The sequence below is a fragment of the Scyliorhinus torazame genome, chromosome 1, assembly GCF_047496885.1.
Source record: "Scyliorhinus torazame isolate Kashiwa2021f chromosome 1, sScyTor2.1, whole genome shotgun sequence".
NCBI lineage: Eukaryota > Metazoa > Chordata > Chondrichthyes > Carcharhiniformes > Scyliorhinidae > Scyliorhinus > Scyliorhinus torazame.
The window spans coordinates 37,171,976-37,192,720 of NC_092707.1; the positions used below are offsets into that span (position 1 = coordinate 37,171,976).

Here is a 20,745-nt window from a genome sequence, read left to right on the forward strand (position 1 = left end):
ATGAAAGCTACCGACCGTTGGTCAGTGAGGTGAGTGAATCTCCTGCCGGCCAGGTAATGCCTCCAATGTCGCACAGCTTCCACTATGGCTTGGGCTTCCTTTTCCACTGAGGAGTGGCGGATTTCTGAGGCGTGGAGGGTTCGGGAGAAAAAGGCCACGGGTCTGCCCGCTTGGTTAAGGGTGGCCGCTAGAGCTACATCGGAGGCGTCGCTCTCGACCTGGAAGGGGAGGGACTCGTCGATGGCGCGCATCGTGACCTTTGCGATATCCGCTTTGATGCGGCTGAAGGCCTGGCGAGCCTCTGTCGACAGGGGGAAGGTAGTGGTCTGTATTAGGGGGCGGGCCTTGTCTGCGTACTGGGGGACCCACTGGGCGTAATATGAAAAGAACCCTAGGCAGCGTTTCAGGGCTTTGGAGCAGTGGGGGAGGGGAAATTCCATGAGAGGACGCATGCGTTCGGGGTCGGGGCCTATTATCCCATTGCGCACTACATATCCCAAGATGGCTAGCCGGTTTGTGCTAAACACGCACTTGTCCTCGTTGTATGTGAGGTTCAAGGCTTTAGCGGTCTGGAGGAATTTTTGGAGGTTGGCGTCGTGGTCCTGCTGATCGTGGCCGCAGATGGTTACGTTGTCGAGATACGGGAACGTGGCCTGCAGCCCGTGTTGATCAACCATTCGGTCCATCTCCCGTTGGAAGACCGAGACCCCGTTTGTGACGCCGAATGGGACCCTTAGGAAGTGGTATAATCGCCCGTCTGCCTCGAAGGCTTTGTACTTGCGGTCACTTGGGCGGATGGGGAGCTGATGGTAGGCGGACGTGAGGTCCACGGTGGAGAAGACCTTATATTGGGCAATCCGATTGACCATGTCGGATATGCGAGGGAGAGGATACGCATCTAGCTGTGTGTACCTGTTGATGGTCTGGCTATAGTCTATGACCATCCTTTGCTTCTCCCCTGTCTTTACTACTACCACCTGTGCTCTCCAGGGACTATTGCTGGCCTGGGTTATGCCTTCCTTCAGCAACCGCTGGACTTCGGACCGAATAAATGTCCGGTCCTGGGCGCTGCACCGTCTGCTCCTAGTGGCGACGGGTTTGCAATCCGGGGTGAGGTTTTCAAACAAGGATGGGGGTTCAACTTTGAGGGTTGCGAGGCCGCAGATAGTGAGTGGGGGTATTGGGCCGCCGAATTGAAATGTTAGGCTCTGCAGGTTGCACTGGAAGTCTAATCCCAGTAATGTGGGCGCGCAGAGTTGGGGAAGGACGTAGAGCCTGTAGTTTTTAAACTCCCTCCCTTGCACCGTTAGGGTCACTATGCAGAACCCTTTGATCTCTACGGAGTGGGATCCTGCCGCTAGGGAAATCTTTTGCATACTGGGACGGATGGTCAAAAAACAGCGTCTTACCGTGTCGGGGTGGATGAAGCTTTCTGTGCTCCCGGAGTCGATCAGGCATGGTGTCTCATGTTCGTTGATCAGCACCGTTGTTGTCGTCGTCTGGAGCGTCCGGGGCCGTGCTTGGTCCAGCGTCACCGAGGCCAGACATGGTCGCAGTGTTTCAGCGTCTTCTTCGAACCCCGTGGAGCCGTCGATGCTGGGGTCCATTGTTGTCGTCCAAGATGGCGGCGGGGGTGTACAAAATGGCCACCCCCATGCATCGCACGTGGCTGGGGGGTCCCAAGATGGCGGCGGGGGTGGACAAAATGGCCGCCCCCATGCATCGCACATGGCTGGGGGGTCACAAGATGGCGGCGCCCCTCCTCCCCTCGTGGTGGCCGGGACCCAAAATGGCGGCGCCTGCGGGTCGCACTTGGGGCGCTGGGGGGGTTGGGGAGTGTTTGGGATGCGCTGGACTCTCTCTTCTCCGGGGACAGCGGCGATCCCCCGGGACCGGCACACAGCCGCGAAATGGCCCTTTTTCCCGCAGCTCTTGCAAATCGCTGCGCGGGCCGGGCAGCGCTGCCGGGGGTGTTTCGCCTGGCCGCAGAAATAGCAGCGGGCCCCCCCGGGATGACCTGGCGTCTGGACCGCGCAAACCTGTGGGAGGGGGGGGGGTTTGTCGCGACGGGGGTCCACGGAGCCCAAGGGGCTGCCGCGCGGTCGGGGCCGTACGCGCGGGCGTTTTGCGCGGCCGCATCTAGGGAAGCTGCAAGGGCCCGTGCCTCTGAGAGTCCTAGCGACTCTTTTTCTAACAGTCTTTGGCGGATTTGGGGCGAGTTCATACCTGCCACAAACGCATCGCGAATTAACATGTCCGTGTGTTCAATCGCGTTTACCGGCGGGCAGCTGCAGGCCCGTCCCAAGATTAGCAGCGCGGCGTGGAATTCGTCTATCGATTCTCCGGGACTTTGCCGTCTCGTTGCGAGTTGGTAGCGTGCGTAGACCTGATTCACTGGGCGAACGTAGATGCTCTTTAGTGCTGCGAACGCCGTCTGGAAATCCTCTGCGTCTTCTATGAGAGGGTAAATTTCCGGGCTTACCCTCGAGTGCAGGACCTGCAGTTTCTGGTCTTCTGTGATCCAGCTGGGGGCCGTTCGGAGGTAGCCTTCGAAACAAGTCTGCCAGTGTTTAAAAATTGCTGCTGAGTTCACTGCGTGGGGGCTGATCCTCAGGCATTCCGGGACGATCCTGAGCTCCATAGTCCTTTAAGTCACGCTTAATAAATTGTAGCGCACAAAGACTTACGAGCGACGAATAGAGATGAAGTCGATGAGGCTTTATTAAGCGTGACTTGTTCCCCGCAGTTCAGCAACAGACTGGAGCTGCGGGGAGAATTCCTGGTTCTTATACTCCGCCTTCAGGGCGGAGCTAGAGGTCAACAGCCAACCAGGACCCGGGATCTGTCAGCCAATGGCATCATGGCTTCACAGTCCCACATGACCCCTAATGCATACTACCACACAGATCATTTAGTACATTAAAAGAAATTACATAATAGGCAACACAAGGTACACAATGTAACTACATAACACCGGCTTCGGGTGAAGCGTACAGGGGCGTAGTGTTAATCAGGTCAGTCTATAAGAAGGTCATTTAGGACCTTGGTAACAGCGGGAAGAAGCTGTTTTTGAATCCGTTTGTGCTTGTTTTCAGACTTTTGTATTTCCTGTCCGATAGAAGAAGTTGGAAGAGTGAGTAAGCCGGGTGGGAGGGGTCTTTGATTATGTCACCCACTTTCTCAATGCAGTGGGAGGTGCAGGTAGAGTCAATGGATGGGAGGCAGGTTTGTGTGATGGGCTGGGCGGTGTTCACGACTCTCTGAAGTTTCTTGCAGTCCTGGGCCGAGCAGTTGCCATACCAGGCTGTGATGCCGCCAGATAGGATGCTTTCTATGGTGCATCTGTAAAAGTTATTAGAGTCAGTATGGACATGCCAAATTTCCTTAGTTTCATGAGGAGGTAAAGGCGCTTTTGTGCTTTCTTGGTGGCAGCGTCGACGTGGGTGACCAGGACAGATTTGTTGGTGACGTGCACACTTAGGAATTTGAAGCTCTCAACCATCTCCACCTCAGCCCCGCTGATGCAGACAGGTGTGTGTATCGTACTTTGCTTCCTGAAGTAAATGACCAGCTCTTTAGTTTTGCTGGCACTGGGGGATAGATTGTTGTCATTTGTGTATCGGGAGTATAGTAGTTGTCGTGTGTGTACAGGGAGTAGAGTAGGGGGCTAAGTACGCAGCCTTGTGGGGCCCCAGTATTGAGGACTATCGCAGAGGAGGTGTTGGTGTTTCTGATTTTGGTCTGTGGGTCAGAAAGTCGACGATCCAGTTGCAGAGTGAGCAGCCAAGTCCTAGGTTTTGGAGCTTTGATATGAGCTTGGCTGGGATAATGGTGTTCTAGGCGGGGCTGCAGTCAATAAATAGGAATCTGATGTAGGAGTCCTTGTTGGTGAGATGCTCCGGGATGAGTGTAGGGCCAGGGAGATGGTGTCTGCTGTGGACCGGTTGCGGCGGTATGCGAATTGCAGTGGATCAAGGCATCCTGGGAGTGTGGAGATGCGCTTCATGACCAACCTCTCGCAGCACTTCATCACAATTGATGTCAGGGCCACCAGACAGTCGTCATTGAGGCACGTTGCCTGGTTCTATGGCACCGGTATGATGGTGGTCTTCTAGAAGCAGGTGGCGACCTCTGAGTGGTGTGGGGACAGGTTGAAGATGTCCACGAACACATCTGCCAGCTGGTCCGCGCAGGCTGTGAGTGCACGACCAGGGACCCATCCGGACCTGTCGTCTTCCGAGGGTTCACTTTCAGGAAGGCCGATCTGACTTCTGGAGCTGTGATGTGCGTATGGGTCAGTTATGGGCTGCTGGGGCACTCGACAACGGATCGATGGTTTCCTGCTCGAACCGAGCATAAAATTCATTGAGTTCATCGGGGAGGGGTGAGCCGCTGCTGGAGATACTGCTCGGTTTCGCTTTGTAGCCCATATGTTGCTTAGGCCTTGCCGCAACCAATGAGAGTCTGTAATGCTAGTCTGCGACTCTAGCTTGGTCTGATAGTGTCTCTTGGCATCCCGGATGGCTTTACGGAGGTCGTACGTGGATTTCTTGTATAGGCCAGGGTCGCTTGACCTGAACGTCTCTGACCTGTCCTTCAGTAGGGAGTCAATCTCGCGATTGAGCCATGGTTTCCGGTTGGGGAATGTAGGAACTGCTTTCTTTGGCACGCACTCGTCCACACATTTACTGATGAAGTCTGTGACAGTGGTGGCATACTCATTTAGGTTGGTCGCTGAGTTCTTAAATATGGACCAGTCCACTGTCTCCAAGCAGTCACGCAAGAGCTCTTCCGTTTCCTCGGACCAGCACTGCACGACCTTCATAGCCGGATTCCCCCACTTACGTTTTTGCTTGTATGCCGGGAGAAGGAGCACCGTTTTATGGTCTGATTTTCCAAAGTGCGGTTGGGGGATGGAACGGTAGGCCCCCTTGATTTTTGTGTAGCAGATGTGTTGTTGGAATTTTGGCAGTACACTCTTGAGGCTGCCCTTGTTGAAGTCCCCGGCCACGATGAACAAGGCCTCCGGGTGTTCTGTTTCGTAGTTGTGTATAACTGTACAGTTCTGTATGCTTCATCCGATGCCAGTGCTTATGTAGTTACATTGTATATGTTGTGTTGCCATATTATGTATTTTCTTTTATTCCCTTTTCTTCACTGTACCTCGGTACACGTGACAATAAACAAATCCAATCCAATCCAATCCAATCCTAGCCAGTTCTGTATCCATCTTGTCAGCTCACCACTGATCCCGTGTGACTTCACCTTTTGTACCAGTCTGCATGAGGGACCTTGTCAAAGGCCTTACTGAAGTCCATATAGACAACATCCACTGCCCTACCTGCATCAATTATATTTGTGACCTCCTTGAAAAACTCTATGTTAGTGAGACCCGACCTTCCCTTCACAAAACCGTGCTGCCTCTCGCTAATACGTCCATTTGCTTCCAAATGGGAGTAGATTCTGTCTCGAAGAATTCTCTCCAGTAATTTCCCTGCCACTAACGTCAGGCTCACCCGCCTGTAGTACCCTGGATTATCCTTGCTGCCCTTCTTAAGCAAAGGAACAACATTGGCTATTCTCCAGTCCTCCGGGACATCACCTGAAGACAGTGAGGATCCAAGATTTCTGTCAAGGCCTCAGCAATTTCCTCTCTTGCCTCCTTCAGTATTCTGGGGTAGATCCCATTAGGCCCTGGAGACTTATCTACCTTAATGCTTTTCAAGACACCCAACACCTCGTCTTTTTGGATCTCAATGTGACCCAGGCTATCTATACACCCTTCTCCAGACTCCACATCCACCAATTCCTTCTCTTTGGTGAATACTGATGCAAAGTATTCATTTAGTAACTCACCCATTTCGTCTGGCTCCACACATAGATTCCCTCCCCTGTCCTTCAGTGGGCCAACCCTTTCCCTGGCTACCCTCTCGTTTTTTATGTACGTGTAAAAAGCCTTGGGATTTTCCTTAACACTATTTGCCAATTACTTTTCGTGACTCTTTTTAGCCCTCCTACTTTCCTTATATTCCACACAGGCTTTGTCTGTTCCCAGCCTTCGAACCCTGACAAATGCCTCCTTTTTCTTTTTGACGAGGCGTATGATATCTCCTGTTATCCAAGGTTGCCAAAATTTGCTGTATTTATCCTTCTTCCTCACAGGAACATGCCGGTCCTGAATTCCTTTCAACTGACATTTGAAAGCCTCCCACATGTCAGATGTTGATTTACCCTCAAACATCCGCCCACAATCTAGGTTCTTCAGTTCCCGTATAATATTATTATAATTAGCCTTCCCCCAATTTAGTACGTTCACCCTAGGACCACTCTTATCCTTGTCCACCAGCACTTTAAAACTTACTGAATTATGGTCACTGTTCCCAAAATGCTCCCCTACTGAAACTTCTGTCACCTGGCCGAGCACATTCCCCAATACCAGGTCCAGTACAGCCCCTTCCCTAGTTGGACTATCTACATATTGTTTTAAGAAGCCCTTCTGGATGCTCCTTACAAACTCTGCCCCGTACAAGCCCCTAGCACTAAGTGAGTCCCAGTCAATATTGGGAAAGTTAAAGTCTCCCATCATAACAACCCTGTTGCTTTTACTCCTTTCCAAACTCTGTCTACCTATCTGCTCCTCTATCTGCTGCTGGCTGTTGGGAGGCTTGTAGTAAACCCCCAACATTGTGACTGCACCCTTCTTATTCCTGATCTCTATCCATATAGCCTCGCTGTCCTCTGAGGTGTCCTCCTGCAGTACAGCTGTGATATTCTCCCTAACCAGTCGCGCAACTCCTCCACCCATTTTACATCCCCCTCTATCCCGCCTGAAACATCTAAATCCTGGAATGTTTAGCTGCCAATCCTGTCCTTTCCTCAACCAGGTCTCTGTAATGGCAACAACATCATAGTTCCAAGTACTAATCCAAGCTCTGAATTCATCTGCCTTACCTTTTATACTTCTTGCATTAAAATATATGCACTTCAGGCCACCAGTCCCACTGTTTTCAGCAACATCTCCCTGTCTGCTCTTCCTCAGAGCCATAGTGGCCCTATTCCCTAGTTCTCCCTCAATGTTATTGCTTCTGTACCCACCCCACTGCCATACTAGTTTAAACCCTCCCGTGTGTCACTAGCAAACCTTGTGGCCCACTGGCTAGATTTTGTTTCCAAAGTGTTTGTATCCTAGACGTTCCGTCAGCATCATCTTAATTCCAAACTGTGTTCATGCCAATATTAAAATGTCAGTCAGAAACCCTCAGTGTTGGTGATTGGCTGTTGCATCTGAGCCACTCAGAAAGCACATGACAGATTCCCCTTCAGCAGCAACAACTCTAATAACTAAATGCTGAACTCAACTATTGCACCATCTTCACTGAGAATAGGACATGTGGTGAAGCAAATCTGATAACACACAATTGATGAGTAGCAGAAGCTTGCGGAAGATTTAAAATTCAACTTGAGCTATAGTGATTATAATACTGGCACAATTTCTTACTTAATGCATCGAAGGTTGGCAAAATATCGAAATCCACACTGTCTGAAGATTTTCTTGATTTCAGTGTAAAGCTCATTGATTTGGGTGGGATGTCCCTGTTTGGTGGAAAGGTGATGGTGATGTCACTGATATCATGAGCGATGCTTTGTGCACACACTTTCAGTGTTTGCTGAATTCCTTCCAGAATCTCCTGCCTGGTGTTTCTCTGATCTTGGAAACTGTTGAAGCAACTGAGGAAGACAACCAGATCTGCATCGGAGCCGATTCTTAAAGCTGTGCCTTTGCCTGATGACCCTCCCTGAGGAGAAGGAAGAATAAACAATCAATTATGATTCTTTCAATGACTGGTGACCATTTCAGAAATATTGAAGAGTCATTGACACAAAACAGACTATCTGTATCATGGCTTTCGGCTCAACTTCTGCTGCCATTTTCCTTTTGATTGTTTTCCTCTTTTTGCCCAGTTTCTGTGAAGGTGCTGACCTTTGATGAGACAGAGTTGAACAAGGCCCCTCATTAGCCATTATTCACATGTCATCTTAGACCACAGGTGTCAGCAAGCTATTCAACCAAATGGGGAACCGTAGCCCCAGCTTGACCTCACTGAATAGAATTGAGAGCACTGGGCTGATAGCTCTCTGCTTGTCCAGCACTTTATGGTCAATTTTAACTCTGTTACTACCAGATTGGTATTGCCCTATTTTATTATTTATTTTTAGGGGGCTTAATTCCTTGCCTTTCTATTCCTAACTATTGGCAAAGTCAGCGCCAAGTCAAAGTCTGCCGAACAACTTTCTGTTTAAGCATAAGAATAGGAATAAACTCATAAGATACAACCAAGATTCTTTGTCACCTGCCATGGTGACCTTTTTGAAAGTCTTAAACAGAGTGAAGCCATTAACTGCCATTGAGCACAAATCTGTTCTCTCCTTTCCTTGTACAAGAGTAAATGTGACAGACTCACTGTGCCGAATTTTCCAACCATGCTGAGGTTGGGGACAAAGGCGGATTCAAGATGGTTGACAGCTGGTCTTCAGGCACCATTTCCATCTTGGCTATTTTGTGGGAGGCAGGTTTGGGAACCCAGCAAGACTGGCCTTGCTCACAAGTCAGTCAATTAGGTTAACTCAGAGTTTCTCAAACTGGATTTCGCGTACACTTTGGAAAAAACGCCGCAAATCTGCTTGACCAATCAGTGGCTGTCTTCTCTGGATAAGCTGGAAGCAGCTTGAAACCAAAGACTCCAAATTCCAGGTTGGGGTGAACACGGACAGCAGATGGGTGTCGGGGGAAGGGGGCCATCGGAGAGAGACGGTCCAGGGCCGCGGAGACCAAGAAGGGCTGCAGGGGCCCGAGAGTCCGGGGCAACAGGGGTCTGAGAGAGGTGAGGGTGTGTCTGTGAGAGAGGAGAGTGAGTGTGTCTGTGAGAGAGGTGAGGGGTGTGACTGTGAGAGAGGTGAGGGTGTGTCTGTGAGAGGGGTGAGGGTGTGTCTGTGAGAGAGGAGAGTGAGTGTGTCTGTGAGAGAGGTGAGGGTGTGTCTGTGAGAGAGGTGAGGGTGTGTCTGTGAGAGAGGTGAGGGTGTGTCTGTGAGAGGGGTGAGGGTGTGTCTGTGAGAGGGGTGAGGGTGTGTCTGTGAGAGAGGCGAGGGTGTGTCTGTGAGAGGGGTGAGGGTGTGTCTGTGAGAGAGGTGAGGGTGGTGTCTGTGAGAGAGGTGAGGGTGTGTCTGTGAGAGGGGTGAGGGTGTGTCTGTGAGAGAGGTGAGGGTGTGTCTGTGAGAGAGGTGAGGGTGTGTCTGTGAGAGAGGTGAGGGTGTGTCTGTGAGAGAGGTGAGGGTGTGTCTGTGAGAGAGGTGAGGGTGTGTCTGTGAGAGAGGAGAGTGAGTGTGTCTGTGAGAGGGGTGAGGGTGTGTCTGTGAGAGAGGTGAGGGTGTGTCTGTGAGAGAGGTGAGGGTGAGAGGGGGGTGTGGGGGTGAGAGGGGGGTGTGGGGGTGAGAGGGGGTGTGTGGGGGTGAGAGGGGGGGGGTGGGGGTGTGGGGGTGAGGGGGGGTGTGTGGGGGTGTGTGGGGGTGAGGGGAGTGTGTGGGGGGGTGAGGCGGTGTGAGGGAGTGTGTGGGGGTGAGAGGGGGGTGTGGGGGTGAGAGGGGGGTGTGGGGGGTGAGAGGGGGGTGTGGGGGTGAGAGGGGGTGTGGGGGTGACAGGGGGTGTGGGGGTGAGAGGGGGGTGTGGGGGGTGAGAGGGGGGTGTGGGGGGTGAGGGGGGTGTGGGTGTGGGTGTGAGAGGGGGTGTGTGGGTGTGGGGGTGAGAGAGGGGGTGAGAGGGGGTGTGTGGGGGTGAGAGGGGTGTGTGGGGGTGAGAGGGGTGTGTGGGGGTGAGAGGGGTGTGTGAGGGTGAGAGGGGGGTGTGTGGGGGTGAGAGGGGTGTGTGGGGGTGAGAGGGGTGTGTGAGGGTGAGAGGGGGGGTGTGGGGGTGAGAGGGGGGGGTGTGGGGGTGAGAGGGGGGTGTGGGGGTGAGAGGGGGGGTGTGGGGGTGAGAGGGGGGGGTGTGGGGGTGAGAGGGGGGTGTGGGTGTGGGGGTGAGAGAGGGGGTGAGAGGGGGGTGTGGGGGTGAGAGGGGGGTGTGGGGGTGAGAGAGGGGGGTGTGGGGGTGAGAGAGGGGGGTGTGGGGGTGAGAGGGGGGGTGGGTGTGGGGGTGAGAGGGGGGGTGGGTGTGGGGGTGAGAGAGGGGGTGTGGGGGTGAGAGAGGGGGTGTGGGGGTGAGAGGGGGGTGTGGGGGTGAAGGGGCGGTGTGGGGGTGAGAGGGGGGTGTGGGGGTGAGAGGGGGGTGTGAGGGTGAGAGTGGGGGTGTGGGGTGAGAGGGGGGGTGTGGGGGTGAGAGGGGGGGGTGTGGGGGTGAGAGGGGGGGTGTGGGGGTGAGAGGGGGGGTGTGGGGGTGAGAGGGGGTGTGTGGGGGGTGAGAGGGGGGGGTGTGGGGGTGAGAGGGGGGGTGTGGGGGTGAGAGGGGGTGTGGGGGTGAGAGGGGGGTGTGGGGGTGAGTGGGGGGTGTGGGGGTGAGAGGGGGGTGTGGGGGTGAGAAGGGGGGTGTGGGGGTGAGAAGGGGGGGTGTGGGGGTGAGAAGGGGGGTGTGGGTGAGGGGAGGTGTGGGGGTAGGGTGAGAGGGGGGTGTGGGTGAGAGGGGGAGGGAGAGGGGGGTGGGGGTGAGGGGGGGTGGGGGTGAGGGCGAGGGGGGGGTGCGGGGGTGAGGGGGGGTGCGGGGGTGAGGGGGGGTGCGGGGGTTTGAGGGGGTGCGGGGGTTTGAGGGGGTGCGGGGGTTTGAGGGGGTGAGGGGGTGAGAGGGGGGTTGAGGGGGTGAGAGGGGGGGTGAGGGGGGGGTGAGGGGGGGTGAGGGGGGGTGAGGGGGGGTGGTGAGGGGGGGTGGTGAGGGGGAGTGTGAGGGGGAGTGTGAGAGGGGGGTGCGGGGGTGAATGTCTGAGAGAGAGGGTGCGGGGGAGACGTGAGTGAATGTCTGTATGTGTGTGTGTTAGAGGTGAGTGTGTGTGAGAGAGAAGTGTGTGTGAGAGAGAAGTGTGTGTGTGTGTAGCCATGTAAAATGGCTGCGTTCCGATTAATGAGGGGGTGAGAGGGGGGTTGAGGGGGTGAGAGGGGGGTGAGGGGGGGTGAGGGGGGGTGAGGGGGGGTGGTGAGGGGGGGTGGTGAGGGGGAGTGTGAGGGGGAGTGTGAGAGGGGGGTGCGGGGGTGAATGTCTGAGAGAGAGGGTGCGGGGGAGACGTGAGTGAATGTCTGTATGTGTGTGTGTTAGAGGTGAGTGTGTGTGAGAGAGAAGTGTGTGTGAGAGAGAAGTGTGTGTGTGTGTAGCCATGTAAAATGGCTGCGTTCCGATTAATCTGGCCAAAACCCAGTTTAAAACGGCTAACCCGAAAGACTGCTGGGAAAAGCAGCCAAAAAGACACAAGCAGGCAGCTGCAGACAGGTTTGCAGCTTCAGCTCGGGGAACGTAGCCCAGATCGATACTCAGGGCTATCAACAGCCCATCAACGGGGGGATGAGAGGGGGGGGTGGTGAGAGGAGGGGGGGGTGAGAGGAGGGGGGGGGGTGAGAGGAGGGGGGGGTGAGAGGAGGGGGGGGTGAGAGGAGGGGGGGGGTTGAGGAGAGGGGGGGGTGAGGGATGGGGGGGGTGAGGGATGGGGGGGGTGAGGAGAGGGGGGGTGAGGAGAGGGGGGGGTGAGGAGAGGGGGGGTGTGAGGAGAGGGGGGTGTGAGGAGGGGAGGTGAGAGGAGGGGGGTGGTGAGAGGAGGGGGGTGGGGAGAAGAGGGGGGTGGGGAGAGGAGGGGGGTGGGGAGAGGAGGGGGGTGGGGAGAGGAGGGGGTGGGGAGAGGAGGGGGTGGGGAGAGGAGGGGGGGGAGTGGGGGGGGGTGAGTGGGGTGGGGGGTGAGTGGGGGGGGTGAGTGGGGTGGGGGGTGAGTGGGGTGGGGGGTGAGTGGGGTGGGGGGTGAGTGGGGTGGGGGGTGAGTGGGGTGGGGGGTGAGTGGGGTGGGGGGTGAGTGGGGTGGGGGGTGAGTGGGGGGGGGGTGAGTGGGGGGGGTGAGTGGGGGGGGTGAGTGGGGGGGGGTGAGTGGGGGGGGGTGAGTGGGGGGGGTGAGTGGGGGGGGGTGAGTGGGGGGGGTGAGTGGGGGGGGGTGAGTGGGGGGGGGGGTGAGTGGGGGGGGTGAGTGGGGGGGGGTGAGTGGGGGGGGTGAGTGGGGGGGGTGAGTGGGGGGGGGTGAATGGGGGTGGGTGGGTGGGGGGTGAGTAGGGGGGTGAGTAGGGTGGGGGGTGATAGTAGGGGGGTGAGAGGGGGGTGAGAGTAGGGGGTGAGAGGGGGGGTTGAGAGGGGGGGTTGAGAGGGGGGGGTTGAGAGGGGGGGTTGAGAGGGGGGGTTGAGAGGGGGGGTGAGAAGGGTGGGGGGTGAGTAGGGTGGGGGGTGAGTAAGGTGGGGGGTGAGTAGGGTGGGGGGTGAGTAGGGGGGGGTGAGTAGGGTGGGGGGTGAGTAGGGTGGGGGGTGAGTAGGGGGGTGAGTAGGGGGGTGAGTAGGGTGGGGGGTGAGAGTAGGGGGGTGAGAGGGGAGGGTGAGAGTAGGGGGGGTGAGAGGGGGGGGTGTGAGGGGGGGTGTGAGGGTGAGGGGGGGGGTGTGAGGGGGGGTGAGGGGGGGTGGTGAGAGGGCGGTGAGGAGAGGGGGGGGTGAGGGGGGGGTGAGAGAGGGGGGGTGAGTGAGGGGGCGGTGAGGAGAGGGGGGGGTGAGGAGAGGGGGGTGTGAGAGAGGTGGGGGTGAGAGAGGTGGGGGTGAGAGAGGGGGGGTGAGAGAGGGGGGGGTGAGAGAGGGGGGTGAGAGAGGGGGGGTGAGAGAGGGGGGGTTGTGAGAGGGGGGTTGTGAGAGGGGGGTTGTGAGAGGGGCGTTGTGAGAGGGGGGTTGTGAGAGGGGGGTTGTGAGAGGGGGGTTGTGAGAGAGGGGTTGTGAGGAGGGGGGTTGTGAGGAGGGGGGGTGAGAGGTGAGTAGGGGGGTGAGTAGGGGGGTGAGTAGGGTGGGGGGTGAGAGGTGGGGGTGAGAGGGGGGGGGATGGGTGGGGGTGGGGGGGGTGAGGGGGTGTGTGAGGGGGGGTGAGGTGGGTGAGGTGAGGGGGGGGTGAGGTGAGGGGGGTGAGGTGAGGGGGGGGTGAGTGAGGGGGGGGTGAGGAGGGGGGGTGAGGAGGGGGGGTGAGGAGGGGGGGGGTGAGGAGGGGGGGGTGAGGGGGGGTGAGTGGGGGGGTGAGTGAGGGGGGGGTGAGTGAGGGGGGGGTGAGTGAGGGGGGGGTGAGTGAGGGGGGGTGAGTGAGGGGGGGTGAGTGAGGGGGGCGTGAGTGAGGGGGGGGTGAGTGAGGGGGGGTGAGTGAGGGGGGGTGAGTGAGGGGGGGGTGAGTGAGGGGGGGGTGAGTGAGGGGGGGATGAGTGAGGGGGGGTGAGTGAGGGGGGGGGGTGAGTGAGGGGGGGTGGGTGAGGAGGGGGTGGGTGAGGAGGGGGGGGTGAGGGGTGGGGGGGGGTGAGGGGGGGTGTGAGGGGGGGGGTGGGGGGGGGTGAGGGGGGGGGGTGATGGGGAGGGGTGGGGGTGATGGGGGGGGTGGGGGGGTGAGGGGGGGGTGAGGGGTGAGGGGGGGGGTGAGGGGAGGGGGGTGAGGGGGGGGGGGTGAGGGGAGGGGGGGGGGTGAGGTGAGGGGGGTTAGGGGGGGGTGAGGGGAGGGGGGGGGTTAGGTGAGGGGGTGAGGTGAGGGGGGGGTGAGGTGAGGGGGGGGTGAGGTGAGGGGGGGGTGAGGTGAGGTGAGGGGGGGTGAGGTGAGGTGCGGGGGGGGTGAGGTGAGGTGAGGGGGGGGGTGAGGTGAGGTGAGGGGGGGGTGAGGTGAGGTGAGGGGGGGGTGAGGTGAGGTGAGGGGGGGGGTGAGGTGAGGTGAGGGGGGGGTGAGGTGAGGGGGGGGGGTGAGGTGAGGGGGGGGTGAGGTGAGGGGGGGGTGAGGTGAGGGGGGGGTGAGGTGGGGGGGGGGGTGAGGTGGGGGGGGGTGAGGTGGGGGGGGGGGGTGAGGTGAGGGGGGGGGTGAGGTGAGGGGGGGGTGAGGTGAGGGGGGGGTGAGGTGGGGGGGTGAGGTGGGGGGGGGTGAGGGGGGGGTGAGGGGGGGGGCTGAGGGGGGGGCGGGTGAGGGGGGTGTGAGGGGGGGGGTGTGGGGTGGGGGTGATGGGGGGGTGAGGGGTGAGGGGGGGGGGTGAGGGGGGGGTGAGTGAGGGGGGGGGGTGAGGGGGGGGTGAGGGGGGGGGTGAGGGGGAGGGGGGGTGAGGGGGGGGGTGAGGGGGGGTGAGGGGGGTGAGGGGGAGGGGGGGGTGAGGTGAGGGGGGGGGTGAGGGGGGGGTGAGGGGGGGGGTGAGGGGGAGGGGGGGGTGAGGTGGAGGGGGGGTGAGGGGGAGGGGGGGTGAGGGGGGGGGGGGGTGAGGGGGAGGGGGGGGTGAGGGGGGGGGTGAGGGGGGGGTGATGAGGGGGGGGTGAGGGGGAGGGGGGGTGAGGGGGGGGGGTGATGAGGGGGGGTGAGGGGGGGGTGAGGGGGGGTGTGATGGGAGGGGGGGGTGTGGGTGAGGGGGGGCTGTGGGTGAGGGGGGGGTGAGGGAGGGGGGGGTGTGGGGGGGGGTGTGGGTGAGGGGGGGTGAGTGAAGGGGGGGTGTGGGTGAGGGGGGGGTGTGGGTGACGGGGGGGGGTTGAGGGGGGGTTGAGGAGGGGGTGAGGGAGGGGGGGTGTGGGTGAGGGGGGGTGTGGGTGAGGGGGGGTGTGGGTGAGGGGGGGTGTGGGTGAGGGGGGTGAGTGGGGTGGGGGGTGGGTGGGGTGGGGGGTGAGTGGGGTGGGGGGTGAGTGGGGTGGGGGGTGAGTGGGGTGGGGGGGTGAGGGGGTGGGGGGGTGAGGGGGTGGGGGGGTGAGGGGGTGGGGGGGGGGTGGGGGGTGGGGTGAGAGGGGGGTGGGGGGGGTGAGGGGGTGGGGGGGGTGGGGGGGGGGTGAGAGGGGGGTGGGGGGGTGAGAGGGGGGTGCGAGGGTGAGAGGGGGGTGCGGGGGTGGGGGGGGGATGGGGGGTGGGGTGAGAGGGGGGTGGGGGGGTGAGATGGGGGTGCGAGGGTGAGAGGGGGTGCGGGGGTGAGGGGGGGGGTGAGGGGGGGGGCGGGGGGTGCGGTGGTGAATGTCTGAGAGAGAGGGTGCGGGGGAGACGTGAGTGAATGTCTCTATGTGTGTGTTAGAGGTGGGTGTGTGTGAGAGAGAAGTGTGTGTGTAGCCATGTAAAATGGCTGCGTTCCGATTAATCTGGCCAAAACCCAGTTTAAAACGGCTAACCCGAAAGACTGCTGGGAAAAGCAGCCAAAAAGACACAAGCAGGCAGCTGCAGACAGGTTTGCAGCTTCAGCTCGGGGAACGTAGCCCAGTTCGATACTCAGGGCTATCAACAGCCCATCAACCCAGGTATCCGCAGTTTCATTCAGGACTGTTTACACCTAATCTACTCAGACATCCACAGTTAAATCGGCTATCCCCGGGAATAATTGCAACGTATTAGCAATTGAATACCGGGCCAGACCTGTCGGCGCCTGCAGTGGCCGAAACAAAGACAGGTGAGCGACCACCCCCCGAGCGAGGAATCGCCTCACCATTGGACACATCGACCCCAGAGACTGGGGACAGAATCCAATCACTTGGGACTCAGGGTCTAGGGCCGCCCCGGGAGGCGGGAAGCCCCTGTGTGTGTGTGTGAGAGGCGAGTGTGTGAGAGAGGCGAGTGTGTGTGAGAGAGGCGAGTGTGTGTGTGAGAGAGGCGAGTGTGTGTGAGAGAGGCGAGTGTGTGTGAGAGGCGAGTGTGTGTGAGAGAAGCGAGTGTGTGTGAGAGAGGCGAGTGTGTGTGAGAGAGGCGAGTGTGTGTGAGAGAGGCGAGTGTGTGTGTGAGAGGCGGGTGTGTGTGTGAGAGGCGGGTGTGTGTGTGAGAGGCGGGTGTGTGTGTGAGAGGCGGGTGTGTGTGAGAGAGGCGAGTGTGTGTGTGAGAGGCGGGTGTGTGTGTGAGAGGCGGGTGTGTGTGTGAGAGGCGAGTGTGTGTGTGAGAGGCGAGTGTGTGTGTGAGAGGCGAGTGTGTGTGAGAGAGGCGAGTGTGTGTGAGAGAGGCGGGTGTGTGTGAGAGAGGCGAGTGTGTGTGTGAGAGGCGAGTGTGTGTGTGAGAGGCGGGTGTGTGTGAGAGAGGCGAGTGTGTGTGAGAGAGGCGAGTGTGTGTGCGAGAGGCGAGTGTGTGTGCGAGAGGCGAGTGTGTGTGTGTGAGAGGCGGGTGTGTGTGTGAGAGGCGGGTGTGTGTGTGAGAGGCGGGTGTGTGTGTGAGAGGCGGGTGTGTGTGAGAGAGGCGAGTGTGTGTGTGAGAGGCGGGTGTGTGTGTGAGAGGCGGGTGTGTGTGTGAGAGGCGAGTGTGTGTGTGAGAGGCGAGTGTGTGTGTGAGAGGCGAGTGTGTGTGAGAGAGGCGAGTGTGTGTGAGAGAGGCGGGTGTGTGTGAGAGAGGCGAGTGTGTGTGTGAGAGGCGAGTGTGTGTGTGAGAGGCGGGTGTGTGTGAGAGAGGCGAGTGTGTGTGAGAGAGGCGAGTGTGTGTGCGAGAGGCGAGTGTGTGTGCGAGAGGCGAGTGTGTGTGTGTGAGAGGCGAGTGTGTGTGTGAGAGGCGAGTGTGTGTGTGAGAGGCGGGTGTGTGTGTGAGAGGCGGGTGTGTGTGTGAGAGGCGAGTGTGTGTGTGAGAGGCGGGTGTGTGTGTGAGAGGCGAGTGTGTGTGTGAGAGGCGAGTGTGTGTGTGAGAGGCGAGTGTGTGTGTGAGAGGCGGGTGTGTGTGTGAGAGGCGAGTGTGTGTGTGAGAGGCGGGTGTGTGTGTGAGAGGCGGGTGTGTGTGTGAGAGGCGGGTGTGTGTGTGAGAGGCGGGTGTGTGTGTGAGAGGCGGGTGTGTGTGTGAGAGGCGGGTGTGTGTGTGAGAGGCGGGTGTGTGTGTGAGAGGCGAGTGTGTGTGTGAGAGGCGAGTGTGTGTGTGAGAGGCGAGTGTGTGTGTGAGAGGCGAGTGTGTGTGTGAGAGGCGGGTGTGTGTGTGAGAGGCGAGTGTGTGTGTGAGAGGCGAGTGTGTGTGTGAGAGGCGGGTGTGTGTGTGAGAGGCGGGTGTGTGTGAGAGAGGCGAGTGTGTGTGTGAGAGGCGAGTGTGTGTGTATGAGAGAAGTGGGTGTATGTCTGAGAGAGAGGGTGCGTGTGGGAGAGAGGTGAGTGTGTGTGAGAATGGCGAGTGTGTATGTGTGTGAGAGAGGTCAGTATGTTGTGTGGTGTGGGTGCGTCTGAGAGGTGAGTGGGTGTGTTTCTGTGTGAGAGAGAGGTGAATATATCTCAGAGATAGAGGTGGATGTGAGAGAGTCAAGTGTGTGTAAGAGAGGTGATTGTGTGTGTGTGTGTGAGTGAGGTGAGTGCGTGAGAGAGAGGTGAGTGCGTGTGAGAGAGGTGAGTGCGTATGAGAGAGGTGAGTGTGTGTGATGAGAGGTGAGTGCGTGAGAAAGGTGAGTGCGTGAGAAAGGTGAGTGCGTGAGAAAGGTGAGTGCGTGAGAAAGGTGAGTGCGTGAGAAAGGTGAGTGCGTGAGAAAGGTGAGTGCGTGAGAAAGGTGAGTGCGTGAGAAAGGTGAGTGCGTGAGAAAGGTGAGTGCGTGAGAAAGGTGAGTGCGTGAGAAAGGTGAGTGCGTGAGAAAGGTGAGTGCGTGAGAAAGGTGAGTGCGTGAGAAAGGTGAGTGCGTCAGAAAGGTGAGTGCGTGAGAAAGGTGAGTGCGTGAGAAAGGTGAGTGCGTGAGAAAGGTGAGTGCGTGAGAAAGGTGAGTGCGTGAGAAAGGTGAGTGCGTGAGAAAGGTGAGTGCGTGAGAAAGGTGAGTGCGTGAGAAAGGTGAGTGCGTGAGAAAGGTGAGTGCGTGAGAAAGGTGAGTGCGTGAGAAAGGTGAGTGCGTGAGAAAGGTGAGTGCGTGAGAAAGGTGAGTGCGTGAGAAAGGTGAGTGCGTGAGAAAGGTGAGTGCGTGAGAAAGGTGAGTGCGTGTGAGAGGTGAGTGCGTGTGTGTGAGGTGAGTGCGTGTGTGTGAAAGAGGTGAGTGTGGGTGTGAGAGGTGAGTGCGTGTGAGTGTGAGAGAGGCGAGTGCGTGTGAGAGAGGCGAGTGCGTGTGAGAGAGGCGAGTGCGTGTGAGAGAGGCGAGTGCGTGTGAGAGAGGCGAGTGCGTGTGAGAGAGGCGAGTGCGTGTGAGAGAGGCGAGTGCGTGTGAGAGAGGCGAGTGCGTGTGAGAGAGGCGAGTGCGTGTGAGAGAGGTGAGTGCGTGTGAGAGAGGTGAGTGCGTGAGAGAGGTGAGTGCGTGAGAGAGGTGAGTGCGTGAGAGAGGTGAGTGCGTGAGAGAGGTGAGTGCGTGAGAGAGGTGAGTGCGTGAGAGAGGTGAGTGCGTGAGAGAGGTGAGTGCGTGTGAGAGGTGAGTGCGTGAGAGAGGTGAGTGCGTGAGAGAGGTGAGTGCGTGAGAGAGGTGAGTGCGTGAGAGAGGTGAGTGCGTGAGAGAGGTGAGTGCGTGAGAGAGGTGAGTGCGTGAGAGAGGTGAGTGCGTGAGAGAGGTGAGTGCGTGAGAGAGGTGAGTGCGTGAGAGAGGTGAGTGCGTGAGAGAGGTGAGTGCGTGAGAGAGGTGAGTGCGTGAGAGAGGTGAGTGCGTGAGAGAGGTGAGTGCGTGAGAGAGGTGAGTGCGTGAGAGAGGTGAGTGCGTGAGAGAGGTGAGTGCGTGAGAGAGGTGAGTGCGAGAGAGAGGTGAGTGCGAGAGAGAGGTGAGTGCGAGAGAGAGGTGAGTGCGAGAGAGAGGTGAGTGCGAGAGAGAGGTGAGTGCGAGAGAGAGGTGAGTGCGAGAGAGAGGTGAGTGCGAGAGAGAGGTGAGTGCGAGAGAGAGGTCAGTGCGAGAGAGAGGTGAGTGCGAGAGAGAGGTGAGTGCGAGAGAGAGGTGAGTGCGAGAGAGAGGTGAGTGCGAGAGAGAGGTGAGTGCGAGAGAGAGGTGAGTGCGAGAGAGAGGTGAGTGCGAGAGAGAGGTGAGTGCGAGAGAGAGGTGAGTGCGAGAGAGAGGTGAGTGCGAGAGAGAGGTGAGTGCGAGAGAGAGGTGATTGCGAGAGAGAGGTGAGTGCGAGAGAGAGGTGAGTGCGAGAGAGAGGTGAGTGCGAGAGAGAGGTGAGTGCGAGAGAGAGGTGAGTGCGAGAGAGAGGTGAGTGCGAGAGAGAGGTGAGTGCGAGAGAGAGGTGAGTGCGAGAGAGAGGTGAGTGCGTGAGAGAGGTGAGTGCGTGAGAGAGGTGAGTGCGTGAGAGAGGTGAGTGCGTGAGAGAGGTGAGTGCGTGAGAGAGGTGAGTGCGTGAGAGAGGTGAGTGCGTGAGAGAGGTGAGTGCGTGAGAGAGGTGAGTGCGTGAGAGAGGTGAGTGCGTGAGAGAGGTGAGTGCGTGAGAGAGGTGAGTGCGTGAGAGAGGTGAGTGCGTGAGAGAGGTGAGTGCGTGAGAGAGGTGAGTGCGTGAGAGAGGTGAGTGCGTGAGAGAGGTGAGTGCGTGAGAGAGGTGAGTGCGTGAGAGAGGTGAGTGCGTGAGAGAGGTGAGTGCGTGAGAGAGGTGAGTGCGTGAGAGAGGTGAGTGCGTGTGAGAGGTGAGTGCGTGAGAGAGGTGAGTGTGTGTGTGAGAGGCGGGTGTGTGTGTGAGAGGCGGGTGTGTGTGTGAGAGGCGAGTGTGTGTGTGAGAGGCGAGTGTGTGTGTGAGAGGCGGGTGTGTGTGTGAGAGGCGAGTGTGTGTGTGAGAGGCGGGTGTGTGTGTGAGAGGCGGGTGTGTGTGTGAGAGGCGGGTGTGTGTGTGAGAGGCGGGTGTGTGTGTGAGAGGCGGGTGTGTGTGTGAGAGGCGGGTGTGTGTGTGAGAGGCGGGTGTGTGTGTGAGAGGCGGGTGTGTGTGTGAGAGGCGAGTGTGTGTGTGAGAGGCGAGTGTGTGTGTGAGAGGCGAGTGTGTGTGTGAGAGGCGAGTGTGTGTGTGAGAGGCGGGTGTGTGTGTGAGAGGCGAGTGTGTGTGTGAGAGGCGAGTGTGTGTGTGAGAGGCGAGTGTGTGTGTGAGAGGCGGGTGTGTGTGAGAGAGGCGAGTGTGTGTGTGAGAGGCGAGTGTGTGTGTATGAGAGAAGTGGGTGTATGTCTGAGAGAGAGGGTGAGTGCGTGAGAGAGGTGAGTGCGTGAGAGAGGTGAGTGCGTGAGAGAGGTGAGTGCGTGTGTGTGTGTGAGGTGAGTGCGTGTGTGTGTGTGAGGTGAGTGCGTGTGTGTGTGTGAGGTGAGTGCGTGTGTGTGAGTGAGGTGAGTGCGTGTGTGTGAGAGAGGTGAGTGTGGGTGTGAGAGGTGAGTGCTTGTGAGTGTGAGAGAGGCGAGTGTGTGTGTGAGAGGCGGGTGTGTGTGTGAGAGGCGAGTGTGTGTGTGAGAGGCGAGTGTGTGTGTGAGAGGCGAGTGTGTGTGTGAGAGGCGGGTGTGTGTGAGAGAGGCGAGTGTGTGTGTGAGAGGCGAGTGTGTGTGTATGAGAGAAGTGGGTGTATGTCTGAGAGAGAGGGTGAGTGCGTGAGAGAGGTGAGTGCGTGAGAGAGGTGAGTGCGTGAGAGAGGTGAGTGCGTGTGTGTGTGTGAGGTGAGTGCGTGTGTGTGTGTGAGGTGAGTGCGT

The 20,745-nt window shown here is 58.8% G+C and overlaps 1 protein-coding gene across 1 annotated transcript in view; it reads right to left on the minus strand.

Annotated features, from left to right (window-relative positions):
* Positions 1–20,745, minus strand: part of LOC140413224 (2'-5'-oligoadenylate synthase-like protein 2) — a 126,122-nt gene that overhangs the window by 95,416 nt on the left and 9,961 nt on the right. The window contains exon 2 of the mRNA XM_072500892.1: positions 7,499–7,796. Within this exon, the coding sequence (XP_072356993.1) occupies positions 7,499–7,796 (298 nt within the window). The remainder of the gene's footprint in view (positions 1–7,498; positions 7,797–20,745) is intronic.